The sequence below is a fragment of the Oreochromis aureus genome, linkage group 6, assembly GCF_013358895.1.
Source record: "Oreochromis aureus strain Israel breed Guangdong linkage group 6, ZZ_aureus, whole genome shotgun sequence".
Classification (NCBI taxonomy): Eukaryota; Metazoa; Chordata; class Actinopteri; order Cichliformes; family Cichlidae; genus Oreochromis; species Oreochromis aureus.
The window spans coordinates 26,739,206-26,766,353 of record NC_052947.1 but is presented as its reverse complement, the minus strand read 5'-3'; the positions used below and the strand labels follow the sequence as shown (position 1 = coordinate 26,766,353).

Genomic DNA, 27,148 nt, shown 5'->3' with positions numbered 1-27,148 from the left:
TGATTAAATTTCTAACCAATCAGAAACCGGGATTCGTATTACCTAAAACTAAAGCGCAACGGAGTAAAAAAGAAATGTGGTGGGACCTGCGAGGATTGGTTTACCCCTCTGTCCATGCACTGTTTATAGGGGCTGCAATGGAAAGAAGGATTCTTGCTTTAAATCGTATGAGGCAACGCTGGAGCGAGTGAGTAATCGCTCGGTCTAAGGTGCAGTATCAGCAGATTAAAATAACTTTAAAAAGAAAGAAACAAAAAACGCTATCTGTATCAAATCATTTACAAGATACAGAGTTTTTAAGTTAATTTTACATCTCTACTGAAAAACCTGTCATATTTACTACATTTTTTAGCCTCTTTAATATATATTTTTATTAATCCCCATATTTTAGTGCAGGTGTGCAGGTGTACAGACAAGTTACTGTCTTAGACAAGATAATTTCCCCATGGAATAAGTTTGTGTGTGTTTGTGCATAGGTTATTGCCTCCTGACAAGGTCTGCATTTGAGCTGCATTTTGATAAGCAAAACAAACGAACAAATTCTGGAAAATGAGAAGTAATAAAAAGAAAAATAAAGAGAAACATGTTACCTAAAAGTGACCACCCTCATTGCTATAGTAGTGTGACTGATATATCTTTATAAAGTAAATAAAATGTCTGTCAAGCTTATACAACAAATCTAGTCAAGAGTCTGCAAATTTGCTAGTAAACAACCCTGCATATAATGGGAAAGTAACTTGCTCCATGTGAGTTCACACAAAAAGGTCCTTTTTGCAAGACCTAAGACCTTCCACCTCCCGAGTTTAAATATTTAAGAGATTAATGGACGATAACGATGAATCACTTCATAACAGCACTATGACATGCAGTATATTTGATTCTAAAACATACTGTGCTTGAATAAGAGGGGGTAAATGTAAACAATGTTGATTATAAACTGCCACACAAACACGCTTTACCATTTGTTTTATTTGAGGAATAGACATCATTACCTTTTTTAGGTTAAAACAATTTGTTTATCTGCCTTATATTTTATAGAACACATTGTGGAGACCCACTGTAAGGAAAAATAACATTTCAAGTTTGTTTTCTATATAATTTCACAGTAGTGCTATCTGTAAACTAAAGTGATCATAAAAAAACCAATCTGTACATCAGCAGAAAATGTTTTTTAAAAAGTGCTGCATCGTGAACATATATACTGTAATTTCTATAGATGACCGATCCCTACGAGAGATTAGCAACTTAAATGGCTAAATTAAACTACTTACAAAAGGGTGCTCACTTTTCATTAATTAGTTCTTTAATATTTTATTACAATGTAATTTTATTAAGAACAAAAAAACCCCTATTCTTACAATCTGAAGAATAAGGTGACTTATTCTTCTTGGCTTGTTATAGTCTGAATTTTTGCATTAAAAAAGTGCTTACCATTCAAAATACAGCAATTTTCTCGGTAAAATATAGTTTTACTTCTATGTTTAAAATGCCTTCAGTTAGAAAATGTCTAAATAAGGCATGTGTAAAGTAATTATCTGGGTAAATGCTACAGAGCTAAGAAACATTTAGGTCCCCATAACTCCAATTTCCTAAATATACAGGCTCTATTATGTATTAATTATGTTTGCTTTTTTCATTCTAGCAGTGCAAACAATTGTACATTCTCTGAAAAGAGCTTATAATGTTGTTGGTGTCATTCTAGGAAAAGGCTAGGTTTATTGACTTTATATAACAGAACATAAACAATGATCCTGACTGCCAGTTCTGGCTCAGTTGGTCACCACACCTAAGATGCCACACCACACCTATTTATGCTTTTCATTACTTAATTTCAGCTACTGCAGTGCTATAAAAACCTAATTCAGACTGTCAGGAGAAATAAAACTCAGCTAGTCTCTTAACATCTATAGCAATTAGTATGGATCAGTTTGTGCCGACTGATTGTTATAGATGCTGTCATTACCTGTATGTCAATTCTGCAGCTACATTTAGTCTCCAAACTTTGCACAGTTTTTGTGCCTTATATTTCATTTCTAATGAATGAAACTGTCTTTTTGTCCCATTAATTTAAAATCTCCTCGAAGTGATAAAACATTTTTTAAAATTTGGAAAAAAAAATTGAAATCTCTTATGTGCAAAAATATTCAGAGCCTTTGCACACCTGGATTTCTGAACTTTATTCCAATATTTCTAAAGGATCTCGATTTGTTTTCAGTAAATTGGAAGTGTCCAAAATGCATTTTAAATGCATAATTAAATTCATATTTAAGTTTCTTTATGAACCCTATTACATGATACTACCAGCACTATGCTTTACTATGTATGGGGAAACAGGCCAGGTGGTTTTATCAATTTTGTCCCGTAAAAATAAGTTATTGAGTGTACTTTGATGAGGAAAAGCCAATTTTACCAGTTTAAGACTATAAAACAAAAGAAAGGTGCACAACATATGAGATGTCTGAACACTTTTTCAAGCAATTCCACATATTTCTCTAGGTAACCAGTATCTGACGCTCATAATCTTTTCATTTCTAGTTTCACTGCGTTCCTTCCTCTTTTTAGTGGATAACTTTGCCCTCCCCTCTCCCAACCCCTGCAAACTTACTAAAAGAAATGCATCAAAATGCAGGTGATAAAGTTTTAATTTGTCAGCCTTTCAGCACCTTCTCTTTTAAAAGGTCCAAGATGACCTGCCTCTCTTGGCTCTCAAGCTCAAATCTCCGCTCTCTCTCTTTTCTCTCAGCTCCCAGACGTTCTCTCTCCAGAGCGATCTTACCTGAAAACGTGAAGTGAAAATGGATGTCAGCACAACGGCAGCTCGACAATCTTCATAAAATTATTTTCAGATCAGTTTTAGAGAGTTTTGTTTTCATTTGAGTAGTATTCATGCACGCCTACATTTTAAATAACTTAATAACCTAAACATGATGCTTGAGTTCTGCGGAAGTTCAGAATGAGCATCAGTCTGGGAAAAAAAGCTGATTTAGGGGACTTTGAATCTGGCATGGCAGACAGGGTGATCTCTGTACCTCAGGAAATCCCCTGGGATTTTGCCACACAGCCACTGTTTACAGAGAATGGTCCAAAAAACACAAAATATCCAGTGAAAGCAGTTTTCTGTGGAAGAAAATACCTCCCTGATGCCAGTTATTTAATATTAATTCAAGTAATTCAGGTAACATGTCAAGTAATTCAAATAACCACTCATTACAAGCAAGGTATGCAGAAGAGCATATCTGAATGCACAACACATTGAGCCTTAAAGCAGATGGGCTACAGAAGCAGAAGACCACACTGGATGCTACTCTTTTGGCTACAGAATCTGAGGCTACAGTTTGGGTCACAAAAACTTACCAAACTTGACAAAACTTTAAAGAAGATTGGAAAAATGTTGCCTGATCAGTTAAGTGTTGATTTCTGCTCCAACATAGCGATGGTAGAACCAGAATTTGGCGTAAAAAACATAAAAGCATGGATCCATTCTGCTTTGTATCAGTGCTTCAAGATAGTCATGTTAATAGTGTGGGGGCATGTTTTCTCATGTTTTCTTGGAACACATTAGTAGGATCTAGCATCATTTAAATGTCACAGGCTACTTGTGTCTTATTAGTGACATGGTGAACAGAAGATTTGCATCATATAGGGTCAGCCGACAAATCTGCAGCAACTGTGTCATGCTCAGATCCTCAAAGACCCCACACACCCCCAACACGGACTGTTCACACTTCTGCCCTCCAGACGAGGGTTTAGAAGTGTGAAATGCAGAACGTCCTGACTCAACAACTCCTTCTTCCCCACTGCTATCAGACTCCTGAACAGCTGACCTACTTCAACTGCAATTTGCACATCAGGACACTTTGCACACTAAGTTCATTTTGCACATTAAGCTCCTTTGTACATCCATCTACATTTACATCTGCATACCTCACTTGTCTTCACTTACTTATTTTTGTACTTATTCATTTATCTTTCATTATTTTTATCCTTATTTATCTTGTTCCTTCAACCTAACTTGGCATTTGTGTATGGACAACAAAGGAAGAATTTCATTGCACAAAGAAACACTTTGAATCTTGAATGCTTTCATCTCAACATAGACCAATACCTATGATGAATGTTTCCAGCACCTTGCTTAATGTAATCCACATATAATTAAAGCAGTTCTAAAGGCACAAGGGCATTCAACCCAGTACTTGCAAGGTGTACCTAATTAAGTGCCCACTGAGTACTCTCATGCCTGGGCTACTGGAAATAAGAAATGGGAACAATTAAAGCACAGGTGGAACTAATGAGGGGGAGTCAGGCAAAAATTAAATAAATAAATAACACTGAACTATAAAGGTTAACTAAACATGAAGACATAGACAGGGGAATAGAGAAAACAGCAACAGAGATAACTAAAAGCATGAAGCCAATAACGAAACCAGCAGATATTACAAGGACCATGGCAAAAATCGTACTTCTCTGAATCTCCAGTTCCTCTCGGCGCAAGGCGAGCTCTTCTTCTCGAAGCCGCTGCTCCGCCTCTGAGCGTTTCTCCAAGAAGCTGAGAATCTCAGAGTAGGTTTGGCAGCAGCACTGGCAGGGCCGCTTGGCTGTGGGCGCTGCTGACAGCTCTGTCATTTCCTCACGCTCTTCTTCTTGTTCTGTAATTATGTTAAAATTCAGGCTACTGTTCCTAAAGCTACCACAGCAGAAATAGAAAGAGTTTATCTCTTTTTTTTTAAGGGTCTTTACTTTGAATCACGATTTTAACTGAAAAATCATGGTGATTTAATGAACAATAACCACGATACTGTGTAAACTAAACTGCCTTTCCCAGCTGTTATGACACTAAGAGTTTAAACATTAAACAGCGTCTGTGACACCAGTGTGGATTACACATCCTTTGTGTCTGTGTTTTGAATCTGTTCACCTGTAGTGGTTGTTTGCGGGATTGTGATGTTGGGTTTGTCCTGTTCTGGTAGACTTAGTTCTTCTGCAACTCGATTTCTCCGCTCATCATCCTAAGAAATATAAGGGAGAGATCATTTCAACAACAAAGAATATACATTTTATTCAATGTCTTTGCTTACTTTATGATTGCGAGTATGGTGCTTTGGAAAAAAATGCTGCAACAAATGATTTGAGCTTGATTGTGCTACATGTAGTGATTTTTAGCTGTTTCCTTATTTCCTGGATGTTTGATTTGAGAGATTTTTATGCCAGATGCCCTTCCTTTGTGTAATTGTGGGTATAAGCTAAACTATGAGCAGCAAATTAGGCAGATTGTTACAGAGAATGTTAAAATGTTTTCTTTCTTAGTATTCCCATTAATCTGGTGAGCCATATTTCCAAAAGATAAATCTATAACTGTATAGAAAAAAAGTGAAATACTATAACTTACACGATTTATCTACCCCTCTAAAGCAACCCTCTGAGGTCTATGTTGTCCAAAACAATATATATATATATTCTCATTTTCTTCCACAGAAGAAAGTGCCTTTCTCAAAAATACAGGGTTGCAGTAGGGTTGGTATTACAGTTATCATCTATGATGACTTAGACCTTATTAAATAAGGCATTGTTTTACACTAGCATTGTAGTATACATTCACATGCTCTTCTCTCTCTGTTGACACAATAATAAGGCTACTCACCTGGTACTTTGTGCCATCATTGCTGACTAGGAGCCCCTTCTCAGCCTCCAGCTCTAAAACCTCATGGAGCAGATCCTCCTTCTGGGCATACAATCTTTCTGTTCCAAACCTGAATAAAGGAAAAGCACACACACGTGCTCATACTGTACATCATGCATACAGTGCAAAGATTTCTTTTATTCCTGTTTTGGAATTTTGTTGACTGAACCAACCTGCGTAGGCTGGGAAAGTCTTGTTTCTTGTAGTAGTCCAGCAGCAGCATGGTTCTCTCCCTACATCTCCTGGCATCCACCTCAAAGTTTTCCTCTTGGAGGGCAGCAGTGATAATCTCGCCCACGCGTGCCCAAATCCGTCCTGACAGCAATCAGTTCACACATATCTTAATGTATACAGGAGGTTTGTAATAACGACACGATTAACAACTTGAAGAAAATAAACTAATACAACTTTTTTTTTCCAGAAAACTTTGTTGACACCATAAACATTTATCTTGCAGGAAATGCAGCTGTCTGCATTCAAGCACAAGTCATTAAAAAAAAAAGACAAACCTGGCTCTTTGGAGGCAAAGGGATTCTGTGCAATAACCTCTCGCAGAAGGATGATGTCATGGCGTGCTGAAAACCGCACCTGCCGCTTTCGTGGGGTTGTGGAAGGGCAGGCGAGGGAAAAACCTTAAGTTGGAAATAGAATAGGATAACTTTTCCAAAATAGTAGAAAAGAACATGCTGTAATATAGCAAGGTGAATCGGTGATCTGACATTCTTTATACACAGTGGGCTTAGTTTAGAGTCCCCTTGACCTCTGACCTACTTGAAAATCAAACATAAATTTGACTCTGTGGCATTATAATTATCTTAATTTGCACAACACCTATAAAATCTAGAGCAATCTTGAAAATCAAAGAAAAAAAATGCACTTCCTGACATAGACTTCCTGCGAAATATTAAACCGAATGTGTTTTGATTAAAATAGAATTAAAATCTATTTGTTTTTTTGTTTGTTTGGATTATTTTCCTTAATTGTTTAATTGTGCAATTGCATGTCACTGCTTGTTAATGGAAAAGACAACAAACCACGATGGAGAACAAACTGGGCCTTTGTATTGGTGAAGAGAGGTTAAATGGCAAAGGCAGTGTGCCAGTTGCAGAGCTGCGATTTGACAGATGACAGCAACTCTGTGACTACACTGTTTCACACTGTGTACAAGCTGACAGCAGCCTGCAGCTACGACAGATTAATCAGAGAAGCGAGACAACCTGTAAAGCACTGATAGCGCCACTGTGGCTACAGCAAATTTAATGCCGAACCAAATGCGTAAGAGGAGGAGGAGCATCTCTGCACGAATCGAGAGCAGCAGCAAATGCTGTTTAGGAGATGTTATTTAAGTGGCTGAAAGGCGCGTTAGACGTGGAGGTGGAATGAATCTCACCGTTGTTGATCGGCACTTCCACCACTACCCGTTCCATGTTTCTGTTTGGTGCATCCGGGAACCGCCTGACGTGCACGGTACACGTCCACTCACCAGTACCGGTTCCCTACTGACGTGTAACTCAACTTGGCAGAGAATCGCAATGTGGTACCGCTCTTCTTCTTTAGTTGCGCTTACTCTGTTTGACCACAAGATGAAGCCAGAGGACAGCAGGTCGAATGCTGAAGTACGCGTATAGATGACTTCTGCTACTGATTTATCAGAACGTAGTGACAGCATATGGCTCCAGAGAGTGCCAAGCACTCAGAATAGATGATATTTATCAGCCATGAGATATTGACAAGTGGGTATTAATCATAGCCGGCCGAAGGTTGTATTGGCTGCCTCTATTATTAATAACAGACTAATTCTAATTCATGCAAAAATGCTTGTGCAACAATCTCAGATTTTTTGTTACAATATAAAATAAATAATAATAAAAATAGTGTAGGCAGCAATAATTCATGTCTGCTGAAGGCAAGGTCATAATAACTCAAAAGATGCTTGTAGTGCTATTAGTGACTGTCATTACAATGCATTGTCCATCAAACTGTTTGTACTGTATTAACAGTTACAAATTGTCAAATGAAGCTTATATAACATTTGTTACATATAGTGAATCAAGTTTCAAGTCAATTTTATATATGGTCCAAAATCACAAATCAAATTTCAAGTTTGAGGCAAACTTGTTCCTTCCCCCTATACTGATTTGCTCCTGCGTCTCTATTTCTGCTTATCTTCACACTTTCCGCTTCTTTTATATCCTTATGTTATCCTTAACATTTTAGAGTAACTCCTAGTTCCCAAAGTCATTATTTAAATGGAGGAACCCATTTCAATAGGAATGTTTAATGCTAACACGAAACAAAATCTTTCTAAACATGTAACAATAGCACCCAAGACAATTAACAGACCTACTTTATTAAATACATGTAAAACTATAAAATTGTACGATCGTAGGTGGAAGACATGATAAGCGCTGCGGGGAATCTATTAAAAACTAACACCATGTGTCACACGTTAAAGGCACAGCAATCTACGCTTCACCCCAACTGGGCAACGATATATAAAAGAAAATCCTCAATGCCCATCACCGCGGTACATGCAAATTGTGCATATAGCAATTTACAGTTGATCACACAGTAGTGCATTACATACAGGAATAAACAGCTATATGTAATATACTCCACACACATTAGCAATGCTCTAACAAACTATAAATACATGACATTTTGTACAGTAATGTATTGTTAATTATAAAAACAGTATGCAAATACTGATGCCTTAGAGAGAAAAATATTGCAAACCATCCATCTATCCATCCAGCCACCTCCTCCAGCTCATCCAGAGGGACACCGAGATGTTCCCAAGCGAGCTGAGAGATATAATTTCTCCTGCAAGTCCTGGGTCTGCCCGAGGGCCTCCTCCTGGAAGGAATACCTCACCTAGGAGGTGTCCAGCAGCCATTCTAGTCAGATGTCTTAACCACCTCAGCTGGCTCCTTTCAATGTGGAGGAGCAGTAGTTCAGCCACTCTTCAACAAAACTAATTTCTGCCACCTGTTTTTGTGACCTCACTATTTCAATCAATATATGTGAGGGTAAGAACGTAGACTGACGGGTAAATTGACAGCTTTGCTTTTATTCTCAGATCTCTCTTTACCACAACAGATCGGTAAGGCATCCACATCACTGCAAATGCCTCCCATGTCAATTTCACTCTCCCCTCACTTGTGAAAAAGACACTGAGATACTTGAATTCCTCCACTTGGGGCAGTAACTCGTCCCTGACTCGGGGTGGGCACTCCACCTTTTTCTGACTGAGAACCATGGTCTCAGATTTGGAAGTACTAATTCTCATTCCTGCTGCTTCACCACTCCAGTGCGAGATGGAGGTCACCACCCAATGACACCAACAGAGCCACATCATCTGCAAAAAGCAAAGATGAGATCCTGAGGCCACCAAAGTGGAGCCCCTCCATCAATTGGCTATGCCCAGGTATTCTATCCATAAAAACTATGAACAGAGTCAGTGACAGGGCAGCCCTGGTGGAGTCCAACACCCTCCAGAAACAAATCTAACTTACTGCCGGCAGTATGAACCAAACTCTCACTAAAGATAAACAGGGACTGATTGGCCCATAACGACTGGCCAGACACCCCCCACAGGATAACTAGAGGGACCAGGTTGAATGCCTTCTCCAAGTCGACAAAGCACATGTAGACTGGTTGGGCACCCTCAAATGTCCTCAAGAGCAGCGGTCCCCAACCTCTGGGCCATGGACTGGTACTGGTCCGTGAGTCGTTTAGTACCGGACCGCAAGAGTTGAGGCTCGGGTGTGAAATTTATGGTTTTCAGGGTTGTTATTGGGTTTTTTTGTTTTTTGTTTTTATCATTAACTCGGTTTACCTGGGTCTTTTCCCATGTGTTATGAATAAATCTTCCTTTTTTCGGTACCGGCACTGGTTTTATTTCATTATATTTATCCGCGACACCTTAAAGGCCGGTCCATGAAAATATTTTCGGACATAAACCGGGGACCGCTGCTCAAGAGGATAAAGAGCTGGTTGTTCCTCCTGGATCAGAGGTTGACTAACAGATAGGCTCTCCTCTCCAGTACCCTGGGATAGACTTTCCCAGGGATGCTGAGGAGTGTGATCCGCCTATAGTTGGAGCACACCCTGCAGTCCTCCTTCTTAAACAGGGAACCACCGCTTCAGTCAGTTTTACAAACCAGTTGTTTTTAATATTTTTATGATGGACACAAAGACTCATGAAAAGCTCTGCATTGATCATTAACGAAAAGGTTTTGTGGTGTTTATTTTGGTTGTTTTGTGCAGACTGCTCATGTGTTGTGCATGTGTGATGTGGTTTCCAGTCTTTGTGTGACCAAGAAGAGGTTTAGACAGCAATAGGCCACCATAACAGACTCTCGCAGCGATTAATCACATCAGGCCAGCGTTGACCTTCAGTGTGGCTGTTAAAGTGTTGAATACAGTCATATACAAGTAACCTTGCTGTAAAAGGACTGAAGTATATGCAAGAACAGGCAGTCATATTTTGCAATAGAAAGCTCTTTATGGAGATTACAGTAAGAACCCTAAAATAAAACTACTGTATAATAACAATGCTATAAATGCTACATGCTGTAAAGCTTTTATTCTCTGTAAAATATTTTACAGTAAGAAACTATAGGGCTGTAAATAACACTATATATAAATATAAATATAGGCCATTTAACAAACATTTGAAATATTTTTAGTATACCTAACATGCAAATAGAAAAAAACATGAATGAAAAACTAAGGAGTAAATGTAGGTAAAGAAACTGCACTGTTTCAGTTAAGCTTTGTTGCCGTATTTAGCATACCCTTTCCAAAAATCACAGGTAGACCTAAAGGTGCTAACACACTCACGCTCTGTCATTGCTACTTGTGTAAGCAAAACCACACTAGCATGGCATTGCTGCTGACATAATGTCAGGCAAGTAAACAGGGACTCAGACCTGGCAACCCGCTGCATTGCAATCATTTGATTATTTGGTTGAGGGAGTGCTTTGCAACCACATTAGGAGGTGTGGGGGACGGAAACAGAGGGAGTGTGTAGGGAGGGCTTAGGGGAATGAGTCAGAGTTGCTTTTTATAAACGACAGGAAATCAGTTTCCCATATTAGTTACTTTAGGAGAGAGTTAATTAAACATGGCAGCCTTCCAAGTAAAGGCGCTAACACTGCAAATGCTGTCATTACCTCTGACTTATCGGGCCATTCTCTGACTGAAGGGAGATAACAGGTAATATGACCTGGAAACAATACATTAGTAGCTGGAAACAATACGCAATCTAACAGACACTGACTAACAGAGAAAAATGAAAAATGTTATCACCAGCTGCACACAACCTGTGTTTCTACAGTACAAATCATCACCATGGTTATGCACATAAAAGAATATGAAACAGTCAGGCTGTAGCAGCCTGTGTGCCAGCAGCTGGCATCCTTGGTGCTCAGATGTCAGTGGACTGTTAATTAGCCAGGACACACAGTGCTGGTCATGCTGGGATCAAAGAACTTTTCCAGTAAGTGTTTCAGGGAAAAGTGACCACCACAAGAACAACACGAGGAGTTTTTCCTTTTAGCACCAATCTGACATCTTTCTAAAATGCCTCCTCTCAACTTTTCTTGCTCCATTTAATGACCATACTTCTGCCTTCTGCCTTTCACCCATTTTCCCATTTTGAAATGGTATTATTGTGTATGTGTATGTGTGTGTGTGTGTGTGTGTGTGTGTGTGTGTGTGTGTGTGTGTGTGTGTGTGTGTGTGTGTGTGTGAGTGTGAGTGTTTTGTTCAGTTTTAGCTATTTGTGTCTTTAAGCACTTTGTAACAAACAAGCCTCATAAAATTATGGAAAACATGGTGCTTCTGTAGAAATGAGACAGACACATCCTACTTTTCTCATCTGCTGTCTAAGTAAGAAATAAATGTAAACCAGTATAAGTGGTATTTGTAATTGTTTGCAGAGGTTTCTGTGTGTGTGTGTGTGTGTGTGTGTGTGTGTGTGTGTGTGTGTGTGTGTGTGTGTGTGTGTGTGTGTGTGTGTGTGTGTGTGTGAACAAGAGACAGTGAGAGAGGAAGAGAGAGAAATTGTGGTATCCATGGCAGCAAGTGGGTTTCATTTCCTATTTGCCCTTTTTATTCAGTGCTACTCATCTGCGTCCTTGCAAAGTCACATGCATACACTGAACACTTCAGTCACTGTCAGGCTGCATGAAACCATAATATTCAAGGGCTGAATGTACACATTTAGATTCAGCAGGTGTTCTCTTTAAGGACAATTCAGCAGATGTTTTTCTGTCGTACGTCTTCTTACAATTACACCCAGTTATGGAGTGTCCTTGGGCCTGTCTCTCAACGCTCTGTATTTCTTCTTTCACTTTGCATCTTGGCAGATGGCTGCCCTTCTCTGAACCTGATTCTTCCACATTTTTCTTCCTATTAAAAGGGAGTTCTTCTTTTCCACTGTTCACAAGTGCTTGCTCATAGGGAACCGTCAGGTTTCTGGAGTTTTCACTCTTTATTGTAGGGCCTTTACCTTATTAAGCCAATTGAGGTTATGAACTGGCGCTTAAAAATTCAAATTGATTTGAATTGCACAACCAATTGGTTTCTATCACCTCTGCTGAGGCTTATAATTTAGTTTGGAAAACTTAAAGTCCAGTGCTCGCCATCTTCTGTTCCTCTGAATCCAGCAAAGTTTGTTATCTAGCACGCCCTAATAAATGAAATGAATATGCTATTATAGTTTAGTATTGTTGCTGAGACTGAGCAATGACAGCTCCTATATAGTGCTCATTATGCCGAGGCTCAGAAGCAAGAATATCTATATCACTGCACACAAACATTCAATCATTCTCTGTAATTCTCCCATGTACAAACAGACATGCCATCTCTTCATACACACAGTAATCTGTGCCCAAGGCCTATGTGATTATGACATTTGAATGGCAGGCCTGCCCTTTTCAGGTGGTGTGCGCTGAGAGCTGCCCTTGTGAGAAGTCACAGTGCTCCCACTATAGATGACTAACACCGAAGATGAGACCCCTCTCTAACTCTGTGCCCTCCCACTGCCTTTCTCCCTTCTTCTTCAGCTCCTCTGCTTTCAGCCACTTCAACCTTGCTTCTTAGATCATTTTCTCTCTGTGACTCCCTTTCCTGTGACACTCTGCCTGACTCAAGAAGTGATGTGGCCCCGTCCAAGAATTCTTCACAGAAAATTCTTGGGTCCCCAGTCTGGGCATGTAGCATTCATTTTCAGTTGGTGGGCTGCTTTTATGTCTGAATGTGAAAATTGAAATAGAATAAACATGACACATGCTCAAAGTCTCAACACAGAAGAAACGAAGGTCTTTGTAGAGCAGAAAGCTTTATTTATCACTGTGCAGCTCAGTCATAGGAATAAAAGGCAATATCTGCATGAAAAGAAAGGCGGTATGATGATTTCTTTCCATGTGAATTTGTAAATTGGCCAACCTTTACTAACTAAAAGCTTTTGTTCTAGGAAATAGTTCACATCATCATTTCACTTCATATCTTGGAGAAAGAGAAAATGAAGTCTTCATCAGAGTATACTGTCTTCTCATATAAAACTTGCACAAACCCATATTACGGCTAAGTTTACTTGCTACATCATATTTTAATCTGGCTGTTAGAGGCAGTATTTCAATATTACCGGCATACATTGAATCCTTTCTGGACTTTCATGACACCATCAGACGTGGTTGCTGAGTGACACATGACCCCGAGGCTCTGTGACAGTGCTGAGACTGATCAAAAGACCCAATCACTCAAGTGAAGAGCCAGCTGTATCCATTTCAAAGTCTAGAAAAAAACTGAAAGCTTGCTGAAGAGACATATCATTTAAACCAATTAGATAGATTTAAGGGTCTCAAACAGAATCTACTTTAGAGACATGTATCTTCAGCATGTCTACATTTCAGCTGAGTAAAACAATCTCGTGTTTACTTAATCTCTGTTTTGTAGATGATCCGAAAGAGTGCGGGAGAGTTTCAGATGCTTTGGTAATCCAGAATATTGAATAATGGAAGTGGCAATAGTAATATTATTTTGTTCCTGCCTTTCATGATAGCAATTGCCTTCGGATGTGTTACACCTTTGAAGTCTCATCTCTCTGATCCGTCCAGCTTTCCTCACTTTTCCATTCTAAAGATGTGCATTAAACAAGGTTTCCATGGCGACAACTCCTCTTTGCAACACAAAGAGATGCAAGATAGCTTAATTGGTCACTACATCCATGAACTCCATGTCTTGTATATATGACTCATTGTGCACTAAAGACCTTTATCTACAAGACCCCACGTCCTGAGAATACAGTGCCATATGTACAGCTTTGTGTCTTGATATTGAACATCACTGCTGTCATCGATGTCAACTTGTTAGATGTCACTGTAAATCTGTTGAAAACTTAACAGATTTTTTTTTAAGGGCTAGGTTTAGTCATTTTTGCCAAAATCTAAAACACCAATATGCGCTTTCCTTTTACCCAAACCTGTCTTGCATAAAAGCCACCCTCCTTGAGCCTGGTTAGCTTACCAATCATTTAAGAATAGAATAGAATAGAATAGAGAGAGAGAGATGACTAACTCTTCCTTCACAAACCACCACTTTCAAAAGGTCATACCTATTTGGATTTAGAGTCAGATCACAGGCAACTTCATCCTGACAGAGCTCCAGATTAATGCCAGATTCATTATTGTAGTGTTCATAATGCAAATAACATTATAGCGGTGTCTAGAATCCTGCTGACTCATGCACACATATTGAGGAGATGACAATAATCATAGTTCAGTGAAGCATCCTGATATAAACCTGTGGGCAATAGTAGTTTTTTTTTACTCTAAGAGAACGTGCTTACTTACAATGACCAGGGTTATCAGGTCATTCTGTCCTTCAAACCCTATGTGAAAATGACAAATAGATACAAATACACTGGGTTGATCTGCAAAACCAAGACACAGCTAATAAATTAATAATAAAATAAATATAGATGAAGTTGCTTCCTGAATTCCTGGGATGGATAGCTCACTACACTGTCATTGCTCGACCCATGCTTTAAAGTCCTTCTTGGAGCTAAAAGTGGAAAAACGAAGTCCTGTGGAAGAGCACTGCAGAGGAGCACTGTAATTTGGCTTTAGTCTACATGATGGAGCACGTAAAGCCACAGCACTCTTTCAGGAGGGTGAGTCCTGTCTTGGTGAAGGGCGAAGACGTCTGCTGAGCCCTGGCTGGTGCCCTTCTGGTTGGCACACCTGTAACACGGTACAATGAACTGGGTTGTATTTATGTATTGCAAAAGACATCTACATGTGTGTGCACACATGCATACACAGCAAGATCACTCAATGTATACTGTACACTGTATAAACAAGTTCTGATCATTAATGCCTTTATGGCAAAGACCATAAGTACATGACCTGATGCATGCTCAATCATCCAACTAAGGAAATTCCCCAGAAATTGATTCTGTTCATCTGGAAGTAGCGAAACCCAAGTGACAGCAGAATGCAGGTTTCCTCAAGACTGAAGAAGTCATTTGGATGAGTGATGAAACATTTCTCCCACTGAAAAACGCTGCATCCAGATGAACAGAATCAATTTTTGGGGAACATAAATACATACATTTTTCAGTCAGGTCTAAAGCACAGTCTCAGCAGACCCATTTTCCATTTTATCAGTCGTATTTATATAGTTATGAGTGGATACTTTCACAAAAGACAATATTTCAGCTTTCATGACTGAATACCTGTCTTCTTCAGATTTCTTGGCAATTTGGACTTCAGAAAATCTGCCATTTCTTTATCTTCCTCTTTCTCCCTGTAAAAATGAATACATATGGAATACTACAATTACAAAGTAAAACACTAAAAAATGACAAAGCTGTTATGACCTAAATTTCCCCCTGTTCCAGAAATATTAAAAAAAAATCTTTTCCACAGGTATTCTTTCATTATCTGAAGCATCCTTAAAAATCAAGAAGGCTGGTTTTTACTTAAGCAGAGAGATGAAACATCCTCCCCAGACACCCACTAGATAAGCGAGCTAATGCACCTCTGGCAGTTAAGATTTCCTGGCAAAGGTTTCTATATGCTTAGTGCATATTAGTGAATGTCGCAGTCTCATTTTGTGTTATTTGAATACAGCCCCCGATGCAAATAAGTGTATATAACTTGGATACTTGCAGTGTTTACTGTATATGGATATATGTCATATTTTAAAGTGATATCTAATGAATTATATTCAGTTGAAAATATATTAATGTGTCTCAAAGATAAAAACTCTTGGGTAAAGACCGCAGAGAGATTTCTCCTGTGATAAACAGTCCTGATTTTATAAAAGTAAAGTAAAATAACAGAAGAGAGAGCTTTATATTTATGAGCATGGACAACATGGCCTTGGGCGCTGTCACATGCATCCTCTCCTCTCTGCACCCATTAACACACTGCCGTTCTCCTTCTTCGTGGCTCTCACCTTCCAAGCAGCCCTGCAGCTATTTCACAGCATGCCGTCAGCTGCCAGCAGAAAGCGCTGCTCAGACAAACTAACAGTGTTTCATACACTCTGAGATCAAACCTAGAAAACATGCTTATTATTCTACACGTGGTTGTCCACTCGCAGGCAACGTTAGATTTCAAGCTATGCAAATTAAATGTGAAATGTTTGAACCTGTGAGGATGAATACGCTACTCTGGTAGCAAATTCATCCTCACAGCAAAGCATCTGGGTCAACATTTTAAGATGCATTTATTTTCTATTGCTGCAAAATGGAAAAACTGGAAGTTGATTGCAGTAGATCTCAAAAACAACATGAACAGTTTAGGTGCATTTGTCCTTAAAGCACCTACTACACATTTGACCTATGGTAAGCCTGCTTTAAACTGATAAGCAATGATGATGCACCATGTCTCATTAAACCTATTTCTTTTTTCTTTTTTTTTTAATCAGCAGGAGCTCCCCTTGCAGAGCTCATTGATGCACCCTGACACATCTTTAATTGAAATGGCTCTCTGCTGCGCGCTCTGTGGGACCCTCTCTCACAGCAACGCGCCCGAGGAAACATTCCATTTTTTTCATGGGGAGCAAAAGAACTCCTTTGTGGAGACATGCATATTTTGGGTGCTGAACTGAGAGAAAAATTTATCAGCATTAGTGACTACTGAGGAGGTGCGAATCTGTGGCTTATCAGTCATTATAAAGATTTTAAGGAGGGATGAAAGATGAAAAAAACCATATCAAGCTTTTTTCCCTACATGTACCTCAATGAGACTGCAAGAGTAATGTATGTGCACTGCATATGCATTTTTAATGATTCACTCAGATTTCATGTGTGGAGGTGACCAAAGAACTCCAGTGTAGACTATCTGTAAACCATTGAGATGAAAGCACACCTGAGACGTTCAAATTCAACATCATCCACGAGGAAATCTCTGGTCTCTACCAGCTTTTGGATCTGCTGCAGCAGATCTTCCTCCTTCTGCCGGTCATCACTGGACTTGTCATTATCTGGAATAGCACAAAAGAAGACGACATCAGGACTATGTCTCACATTAGCTACTTTCAGTAATATGTTATTGTTTGTGCACACAGATGAATGAACAGCTAGCTATAATAACGCGCATGCAAAAATTTAGACTGATCCTTCAGTTGACTTCAATCATTTATAGTTAAGAGTTAAGATGAAACCTATGGAAAAAGCCAGGATGTGGTTAGCTCAGCTCAGTATAAAGACCAGAAGCAAAGGAAACACTTTATCAAGCTCTTTAAAACAATGCACCTAACATTAGTTGAGTTCTTGATCAACCATCAGTGGCTAAGTTATTTATTGTAAATTGTTTGCTTCATCTGTTAATAAAAAACAGCACTGCAGAGCAGGTTTGGAGAGTTGGATAAGATGTCCAAAATTATTTTTGCATCTCTGTTGTTTACTTCCATTTGTTTATGCTAAGCCATAATCAAACTTTTAGATAAGGCATGAATATTAGAAATTGCCTGTCCAGCTGTTTCCCCTTGCTCTTTATGCTAACATAGCTAAGCACTTGCTGGCTCCAGCTCCAAATGTGTGGGAGTGGAATTGATCTACTCATCCAGTTCTTGGCAACAGAGTGAATAAACCTATTCCCCAATATGTCATAAAGATTTTGTTTGTTTGTTTGTTTGTTTTGGTCCAATAGCAGCAATCATGAACACCCAAAGGACTTCTACCTGGTATGGACACTAATTTGTGAAGCTCCTTCTTCAGACGAGTAATCTCTTTGCACAGCTGAATGTCATCCATCCTGTTCAGGCATGGTGGCGTAAAAGAAACACAAGCACACATAAACAGAAAAAGGAGCACTTATGTAAGCACTGCAGATGATGAAAATCAGAGCACATTATACGTTACATGTTCCAACATTACTTTGCAATTAATTTAAGTAACATATTTTGTTTTTTACTAAAGGCTTTTTCTTGTTTTTTCATATACATATTGCTTCATCCATATATATTATTAAACAGAATTCATGGTCAGTAGTTTGCCAGGGTATAATGGTTAGGGTTATATTATTTAAAGACAAACCCACTTAAAGAGCTTATTAGACAAATACAGTTCTCATGTAGCCTGGGATAAAGACTGGTGACTCAGAGAATTGATTAATTCAGTCAGAGAAAGGCTTACTAATGGGACCTTACATCATCATTTAGCAGCAAACAGGTATTTGAAACTGATAGTGTCTCTGGAGTAAAAGCAAGCACTCAGTGCAAAATCCTCCAGGCTCTCCAGAGTTTGTGCATAAACCTTCATCCTGCCCCTGAATGTTCATGATGTTCAGCAAGGCCATTACCATCATTACCATCAGCAAGAAGGAGGCATTGTCTGTACTTACCATCTCACTGGCAAATGAGATAATGACCTCATCAAGAAATATGGACTTCTTAAGCAACCATTTTCTGTCATGGTAAAAAATAAAAAGAACTGTGCCTGCTGAACAAAAACCAAAAAACATCTTCACCATACATGAAATACTATTGAATCCCTGGTTGCCATGTCAATAAAATGACAAAGAGAAATATAATGCGGTCGTCATTATCGTCTGGCCTCAACTGCTATGAGACGCTGTGGATGACCCTTAAAAGTAGATTTATGGGGATGGACGACCGTATTCAGGAGTAAACTTTTGCTTCACTCCTGAATAGGAAAAAAAAAGAAATTCAGACAGAGAAAGCTTGTTATTGATCTTATATTTAACAAAGGAGGTGACACAATCTTTTCTGAGCAGAAATCCCTGGAGCAGGTCTCAGCCAGATAGCCCTTCTCTGTTTCAATGACCCTTCACAGAATCAGTGTGAGCGGATCATTACTGATAGTGAAGAGGGATGGAAGCTCCTCCGTGCCTTGCTTGTCAAGCAAGAGGCCATCGCATGAACTCTATATCCTATGAACTGACTTTTATTAAGAACCACACACACACAGGCTCAGAAGAGGACACACACACACTCACACATATTACACACATTCATCATTGTCAATAGAAAAAGAGACTCAACGCCACACTGGTCTACCTGTCATGTCAGATCCCATCCTTACATGAGCATCTGATAAAATGGCCAATGGCCAAGAGATGGCGATTTGGAATAGAAACTTAACTTCCAAAAAAAATTAAAAAATCCTGGTATTTGTTTGCATGAAGACCCCTGAAAAAAGCTGCTTCCATTGCTACTCTAGTCTCCATTTCCTCCTTATCCACTCTTTCGGTCTTTCAGTCTCCCATTTTTCCATTTGCTTGACTCTTGCTTGGTACTCCACACACGTCACTCCTCGCATTCCCCCTGCCATCTGAGCAGGGCAACTGCCTATCTTCCAGAGGAGTATATGAATAAATATCCATGCATTAGCTGGCTTTGTGAAAGCTGTAGTGGAGCCATTGAAATTTTAATGGGGGCCAGTTTGGGGTGTGGTTGAAGGGAATTACAGACAAAAATTAGGTTTTATTTCTGAAACGTGTCTGAAATGATTACACTGCTCTTAATAGGGAAAGCATCACTGCACGTTTTATAGGTTGTTTTGTTTAATTACTGCACAACTCTGAATCCTTTATCTTATTCAGATTTACTACAGAATCTATAAGTTGCCCTCCAGGACTGATGGAGACAACCATAAGATCGATCTCAAATAAGATCGAGGTGCATTTGAAGCATCTAAACTAAAAATGTACACAATGATCCAAGTTTCAAAACTGACTTCTACAAATCTAATTTAAAATATTAGTACATTCTTGTAACTAAATTCGTGTCACTCCATCAATCAGTCAATTTTTTTAGCGACTTTTGAAGGATAAGTTTGGTTTTAAAATGTTTATGCATCAGCAAAAATAGGCCAAAGATTAGATATGCATGTTAATGTAATTTTAGCTAGTAACAAAGTGTCAACATCACGCTTAAAGGTAAGCCTAACCACATCTCAGGCAGACAAATTTCAAAGCTGTGCAGCTTCTGAAATGTGAGCTGAGCCCAAGATGGATATTTACACTCATGCACCACTCTGCAACCTTCTTGTTCTTAGTTTCTGCCTTGCAGAATACAGAAAGTGCACATTCTTGAATTAGTGATTGCTCTGGGTGTAAATTGTGGCACGATGTACAAAACATAAAAGACATTAATTACTTTACATGGTTTTTATAGGCTTAAATGATCATAATACACACTGTAATGATCTTTTAGATGTAGATTTAAAAAAAGACCCTACTACTAAAAGACTACTAAGGTCCAATTTTTCATTTACTAGTGGTAAATATTTAACAACAACACAGTTGTATCTAAATTTTTCATGCATTAATTTTACCTTCTGTTGTGCAAATTTAAGCAAATAATATTGACCAAATAAGTCATCTGCCAGTTTAACTAAAATCTAACAAGCAATGAATTTTCACACCCACAGCAAACAGATCTACTGCTAAACAGTGTTTTTAAGTCCTCACATGTATCTGAGCTCTGACTCTCTCCTAACCAGGACATCCCTGATCCTCTCAATCTTAAAGAGCTCCCCCTCGATGTCATCAACGGTGATGGTGGAGTCTGCCATGGACACCACGTCGTCCTCTGAAAGAGAGACAGCGAGAGACTTAGTGTTTCTGAATGTTGGACAAAAGACCACACACTGGAAGAAAATGCAACATGCCTAACAATGCATTTAGATTATCGACTCTTTTAAAAAATACCACACACAGATTGATGCGTGTGCACACTTTTGAAGATGATCTGCTGTGGCATTTCAGAACAATAACTGCATATGAATTTGCATTTTAAACTGTATAAACAGCTGCAGCAGAAATTGCTGCGAGATGAGCAGAAGAGCAGAGTGTCACAGCCAAATTACTATGTGTCAGCAGCTGGCACAACTTGCATGGCTGTCGCCCACACACACACATAACTGTGCATACACACAAACACTCATGATGGGTTAGGCCAGGAAGTAAGGCAGTAAAGCTGTCAACCCCTTCCACTGCAGTTTTGTTTACACTGCCATGTTGCGCTGTACAAAGACTTCATTAAGTCTCTAACTGCCTGTCCCTATGCATAAAGAGAAAAAATATACATTCTATTCCATGTTGTTACATTTAAAGTTTTTTATTAATTCTACATATTGTTTTTAATTTTGCAGTTGCCTGTTTTTATCATTTGCACATGTGCTGTTCATAAATAAAATGTACAGTCTGCAGGTATGTGACTATGTGATATTCTTGTTTTGCATACACTAGAATACACGCACAGCATTTAATACTTCTGTGTGTGCTGTGCTTAAAAGACATTTAATAATTAACTACTGGCCACAAAATAACTTACAATGAACGAATTTGTGGTATGTGCACATCGATATTTGTGTTTAAGCAGTTAAACAGTCATTTCTAACACAGAGATCCTTGATGAGTTCCAACAAAAGCCTAATGGCTGATAAATAAACAAGAAGAAAAACAATTTTAACATAAACCATTGACACACTCCGGGGCCTGATCAACCCTGGCAGGGCCTCCTTGGATGAGGGTGTCTAGTGATAATGGCCGAAACACCCGATGAATCCAAGGTCCACTACTGATGATGTGTCCCAAATTTTAACAATTTATATCAGATCTCTAATCCCTAAACCTAACCAGGGAAAATGGCAGATTAGCCTGGGTAAAAGAACGAAAGTTGAGGCACACAACGATGTGTGCCGCTGGTTAAGTTCCTGGGCTGCTTTTCCTCATAACAGCCATCCCTCAGGATTTTCTCCATTAAAAGCAATGTATTGTCCGGGATTGTAACATCTAGTCCTTTACTGAATCAATTAAGAAAGAACAGCTGGGAGGAAAAACCCTTGAACTGTGTTAAGGGTGTTTATTTTGCATAGTTTGCCCACCAGAGGGCATTCTGCAACTTCTTTGTTTGCCACACTTGTGGAAATTAAACATAACAACCAGCTCGTCTGAGTAAAGTCGCTTAAAGAGGAACTTGTTGTGACAATAAAACAAGAAAATTTTTTAAATTGCACTGTTATAATATCTTAGCAAGGAGTCATAACTAACATAATAAATGTTGGATTTCTTGTGTCTGAAAGAAAAAAGTAATTGGCCGACATATCAGCTTGTTAAATCACCAAATATCAGTACAGGTATCGGTCTAAATAATGCGACATCTGTCAGGCTCCAGATTCATCATAAGAAATCAGTTAAAATGTTAAAACATTAACCCACAATAAAAATTTGCAAAACTTGCTGAAAATAGACACAATCTGTCCCAAAGCATCCAGAAGACCTCAAAGTATTTCATAGAGAGCAGCTGCTGTACACTGTGAGCAGCAGAAGCAGCTTCACTGATCTCAACCAATAAACAGCTGCTAAATCAAACATTAAACTGCAACAAATTTCTATCAAAACATTTACTTTAGCCATGTAGATCAGAAAACAGGCAAAAACCTAATACAAATCTAAGCTGACCTTTTTAAAAGTAGATGGCTGAAGACCGACCATGACAGCTACTGTGACTTTATAACTGAAACAGGTCACCTCTTGTCTTGAGTTGTTCCTTTTACCAGTGTAGCGGTGCTGGACACCTGTCACTTCGCTGCAGAGAGCAGCCTTACATAATGGGCTGAGAGGAACACAGCCAGGGAGATACCACTTCTGACAGTCTGTCCCTGTTTCCTCCTGAGGTCATTAAAGTCTTTCTATATACACACCATTACTTAGTGGAGCTCTAGTATGGAATCTCTATTCAAGCCTCAATTAGCCCTGGGGGGGAGCCGAGCTGTCTAGGTTCAAAGTGCAGTGAAAACACTTATTCTGCACTAGCCTGACAAAAAAGCAGAATAGAAATTCAAACTCCAGGGTGACTTCAGGGTAAAAGCATTAACCATACTTCATGATAACTGCAGGTTTACATGGACTCACATTGCTATGAAAGATTAGCTTGGGGTTTTTTTGCTGCACAAGAGACATCCGTGTGACATCAGTGTAGCATCAACACGACCCTGACGCTTTAGAACAGAGAGCACTGACTGACGTGAACATAAACTGTTACTGGGGATATTTACTTGAAAGACATCAACGTCACATGCATTTCTAATATCTTAATTACACAAGGAACCCCCCCTCCCAAAAAAGAGATTTTTATAAAAAAGTGTATAACCTTAATCTTAAAATATTATTTCTAGCTGACAATAGAAATTGGAAGCTTTCCATGAGCAAAAAAATAAGAGATGGTGATAACTGGTTCCCCATGCCTCTGGTCTTTTGTTCATTATTTCTCAGCAATTTGGTTCTACTGTCTTACTTTAAAACTGTAAAAACTAGAAATGGGTGTCATCAGATTTCAAAAAAAACAAAAACATGTTGACCTTTGAGCCAGTGTGCTTTCTCACTTTATTTCCAAGTATAGAGAATAAGAACTACTCTAATGACTGTCTATGGAGCTGGAGCCAGGAGGCAATTAGCTCAGCTTATCGCAAACACTTGAAGTGCAGGGAAATCAGTGTTTAACTGAAGCAATCTGTTTCAGTCTCTTTACCTGCTGTGCCAACTCTTCTTGTTATCAAAATTACAGACATGAAATGTCTCCAGTAAAAAGGTGACATTGGATTGTAAAAAAAATGGAGTAGACTTGTGTTAAGTGTTTAACCTTTTTTTTTTCATCTTTTTGACATGGGAACACATTTAGTCACAGCAGTGTGCGCACTTCCCAAACATTTAGCACTGCTACTTGTCTTTAGTGGAACTGACACAAGGCCATTAGCTTTAAGTTAGAAAGCTTCATTGTGGCATGATCGGAGGACTTCACACTTAGTTTGGGGGTTTAGGTTTCAGTTAGGTGTAGGTAAGTGTTCAGTTTTGGTTCTTAGATGTGATATGTAAGGTTATTATGGCATAGAGGGAAGTGAAAGAAAAACAAAACAATTGCTAACAAGAGACAGCACAGTATTTAAGCTGGCCACCTGGGTTTTACATAATGCAAAATGCAGTGTTCAAATTTCACTACTCTGCTGAACTTTCAGAAATCTACACTCCTACCTTAAGAGCTTCCGAGTCTCTCAGTCATTTTAAAACACTGTTTAAAACCTAGTTATTCTCACTCGCTTTCAGTTGTAGTTGAACAGGGTACTCAGACTTGTTTTAGCTCAGTCTTATTTACTTTATTTGATCATTTTTAGTGTATATTTAGTGTTGATGTAGTGATGTATGAATAGTATGTACAGCACTTTGGTCAGCTGACATTATTTTAAAAATAAAGACTGACTTGACACAAAAAGACATCGCAGCCACTTTGAAGATAAATATTACAGACAATTCACTACATGTATGGCTACTCAAAAACTCGCCGAAGTTTCTTTTTAAACGCGATTATGGATTTTCCTATCTGGGTTAAACACTATAATGTGTCCTGATGTCGTGAAAAACTCTTGGCTTGCTTTTGTAGTATTCTTTGGGTCATTATCCATTTGCACTGTGAAGTGTTGTCCAATTACTTTAGCAGCATTTGGCCGAATCTGAGCAGAGAGTATAGCCCTGTACACTTCAGAAATCATCCCGTTACTTCTGTCAGGAGTCACGTCATCAAAAAACACTCGTGACCTGGTCCCACTGGCAATCATACAAGCCCATACCATAACACTGCCTCTACCATGTTTGATAGATGATGTGGTATACTTTGGATGTTTTTCTGCTTCTGCATACTTTTCTCTTTGCATCATTATAGTGCAAAAAATGACTTCTTTTCAGAACTGTGCAGTGTCTTTTACATTTTTTCCCGACAAAGCCTAATTTGGTCTTCCTGTTCTTATATATAAGCAGTGGTGTGCACCTTGTTGTAAACCCTCTGTATTTCCATTCGTGATTGTGGGCCTAAACAATGGTACGTCCACCTCTTGACTTGGTTAAATGTTGTGAAGTTTTTTTTCTTAACCATGGAAATACTTCTGTCACTATGAATAGGGATTTTCCCATCTGTTTTTAACACTGTATTGTATCCTGGGGTCAGATCTATTATTACATGGGTCGTTAACAACATAAAGTCAAATGCACTGTGAATTATATCATTAGACACAATATGCTCTGCTGCAAAGGCTCTCTAAGACAAGTAATTCTGCCACTGAGCAGTTATGACTCATCACTAGACTTCCTTTACACCTTCTCTCTGTTCTCTCACTGTTAGTGTTTCTCATCTGCCTTTGCTTCGCCTCACTCTGTATCTCTCTTACTCTGCCCTGCCCTTCTTTTCATCCAAACCCCTAAAGATGTGAATTAAATTATGAGCTCAGTTTTACTCTTTTCTTTGACTCCAACTTTCTCTCTTACACTGCCCTGATACGTTCTATGCCTAATGAGGCAAACCATCATACTGACAGACAGATCAGCCTGATTAGAGACCCCAAGGCAAACACGGAGGAGAGAGAGGTGGGAAAATCATTTAGTGTACAGGAAAAACATAGAGGGCTTAACAGAGAATCTGCATTAAAAAAACCCCAAAAAACATTACAATTTAAAAAACAGAAATGCTGCTAATTAATAGTTAAAGTCACTTTCCTTAAAAATAAATTTTCACTTGCCTTTTTTCATTCATTATTTGAATACTAGACTGTTATTCAGACAAATCACGGCACATGTAGGCATGACAGGCTGGTGGGCATTTTGCTGAGAAAATGTAATCTGTCTAATAGAATTAATGTCATAAAGAGGCGTAAATGAGTTATCCTTTTAGTTACTAATAGATGATGCCAGCGTCCTGCCAAGACCCACATGTGGGCTATTATTCCTTATTTGAATAGCTGGTCTCTAAGTAACCTCCCCTTACTTTTAATCAAGCAAGAAAACAAACAGGCACACACACACACACACACACACACACACACTGCCACTCAATAGACACCTGTGGATTCTTGACATTTTCTGAGCTGCAGCTTGTTCTGCTACTGCATAAATACATTGATCTGATCTATCAGTGTTGAAAACGCTCCCAATTAATTGTTAGTGCCTATTATTGTGTGTTTTACAAATTTCCCCATATATTTAGATTACATAGTTGTATAAACACAAGAAATAAACTTTACATAATGCATGTTTGTCAAACGAGGATCATATGTACTAATAAACGCAAAACGATATAAATATATTCAAAGACAGTGCTGTTTGTCGGAGGCCTACTACTGTTGTTTTTTAATATGCTCGGCACATTAAAATTATTAAGCTTATTTACTTTATACCAACATATAATCTAAATATGTTTTTTCCCTTTTTTGTGTGTGTACAAAGCTAATGAGGTCACTACAAGTTCACCAAACAGTTAAGACAGGAGACACTATTTGTAGCAATGCAATGCTAATGAGGACATTTCACACTAAAACCAGAATCCACAGAATTTAGTAATACTGCAGCGAACTAAAAACACATACACATACTTAAGACGTCATTTAAACGTGACTGACATTATCGAAAAGTAATTATAAACCAGCAATTGTTTACTAGATAACCTGCTTTGTGGGTGTCTCTGCTCCATTCAGTGCGCTCCAGTGAACCGTACTGATGCTTCTTATCCATCGGTCCAACAGCTGCTCCTCTATTCTCTGTGTGCTTCCAATCGCAGAGGCTGGGGAACAGCAAAGACAGCTACAGGGGAGGGTCTCGCAGTTGCTGTGCTTCATTAAGTCATCGCCAGTCAGTCAACAACCTGCTGAGACAGAGACAGCGCGATGCTCCAGTGATCCCCACCCGCTCCGACAGGTGACGGTGTGCGCGTGTGTCCGTGCGTGCATGTGCGCGTTTGCAGCCTGCTAGTGTTAATACCTGGTCAACGCAAACGCGGATTTGATAGCAAATAAATAGCGGCATCTGGTGGCACATGGATTCAATTACAGTTGGAGCCACAATTTGTCTGCCTCTGCACACCATTGCAGTGGGTTTATCATTGAAATAATCAATATGTGATTGAAGTCCAGACTTTTAGATTAAATTAAATGTTTTAGGAATT

The 27,148-nt window shown here is 38.9% G+C and overlaps 2 protein-coding genes and 1 long non-coding RNA gene across 5 annotated transcripts; 1 reads left to right on the top strand and 2 right to left on the bottom strand.

The window, feature by feature from the left end:
- The first annotated feature begins 69 nt into the window (after nucleotides 1–69).
- LOC120440549 lies at nucleotides 70–2,850 on the top strand. 2 transcript variants are annotated; one of them, XR_005613333.1, is made up of 3 exons: nucleotides 70–187; nucleotides 2,536–2,629; nucleotides 2,744–2,850. It is a non-coding gene; the product is annotated as an uncharacterized LOC120440549 (long non-coding RNA). The 2 variants fall into 2 exon arrangements; XR_005613332.1 differs by having other exon boundaries at nucleotides 82–209.
- On the bottom strand, nucleotides 2,623–7,198 carry si:dkey-45d16.4 (vicilin-like seed storage protein At2g18540). The gene is made up of 7 exons (XM_031728122.2): nucleotides 7,068–7,198; nucleotides 6,187–6,309; nucleotides 5,851–5,992; nucleotides 5,639–5,747; nucleotides 4,916–5,006; nucleotides 4,461–4,646; nucleotides 2,623–2,776 (listed from the first exon to the last, which is right to left on the bottom strand). The coding sequence occupies exons 1-7, from the start codon at nucleotides 7,102–7,104 to the stop codon at nucleotides 2,649–2,651; spliced, it is 816 nt and encodes a 271-aa protein (XP_031583982.1). The 5' UTR covers nucleotides 7,105–7,198; the 3' UTR covers nucleotides 2,623–2,648.
- A 5,810-nt stretch (nucleotides 7,199–13,008) lies between these two features.
- On the bottom strand, nucleotides 13,009–26,912 carry LOC116310719 (bMERB domain-containing protein 1-like). 2 transcript variants are annotated; one of them, XM_031727601.2, is made up of 6 exons: nucleotides 26,652–26,912; nucleotides 20,632–20,752; nucleotides 17,879–17,952; nucleotides 17,065–17,179; nucleotides 15,423–15,493; nucleotides 13,009–14,928 (listed from the first exon to the last, which is right to left on the bottom strand). In XM_031727601.2, the coding sequence occupies exons 1-6, from the start codon at nucleotides 26,716–26,718 to the stop codon at nucleotides 14,816–14,818; spliced, it is 561 nt and encodes a 186-aa protein (XP_031583461.1). In that variant the 5' UTR covers nucleotides 26,719–26,912; the 3' UTR covers nucleotides 13,009–14,815. The 2 variants fall into 2 exon arrangements, with proteins under 2 accessions (XP_031583461.1, XP_031583471.1); XM_031727611.2 differs by lacking the exon at nucleotides 26,652–26,912 and adding an exon at nucleotides 22,627–22,652.
- Nucleotides 26,913–27,148: the final 236 nt, after the last annotated feature.

What these genes read in the sequence shown, in the direction of transcription:
- LOC116310719 (XM_031727601.2), bottom strand. Translation starts at nt 26,718, where the DNA reads ATGGATAAGAAGCATCAGTACGGTTCACTGGAGCGCACTGAATGGAGC. An exon ending in CAGAGACACCCACAAAGCAG is followed by an intron (nt 20,753 to 26,651) that starts GTTATCTAGTAA and finishes TCTCTCTTTCAG; the next exon opens with AGGACGACGTGGTGTCCATG. An exon ending in GAGTCAGAGCTCAGATACAT is followed by an intron (nt 17,953 to 20,631) that starts GTGAGGACTTAA and finishes ATGCCTGAACAG; the next exon opens with GATGGATGACATTCAGCTGT.
- si:dkey-45d16.4 (XM_031728122.2), bottom strand. Translation starts at nt 7,104, where the DNA reads ATGGAACGGGTAGTGGTGGAAGTGCCGATCAACAACG. An exon ending in ATGATGGCACAAAGTACCAG is followed by an intron (nt 5,007 to 5,638) that starts GTGAGTAGCCTT and finishes TATATTTCTTAG; the next exon opens with GATGATGAGCGGAGAAATCG. An exon ending in GGAACTGGAGATTCAGAGAA is followed by an intron (nt 2,777 to 4,460) that starts GTACGATTTTTG and finishes TCACGTTTTCAG; the next exon opens with GTAAGATCGCTCTGGAGAGA.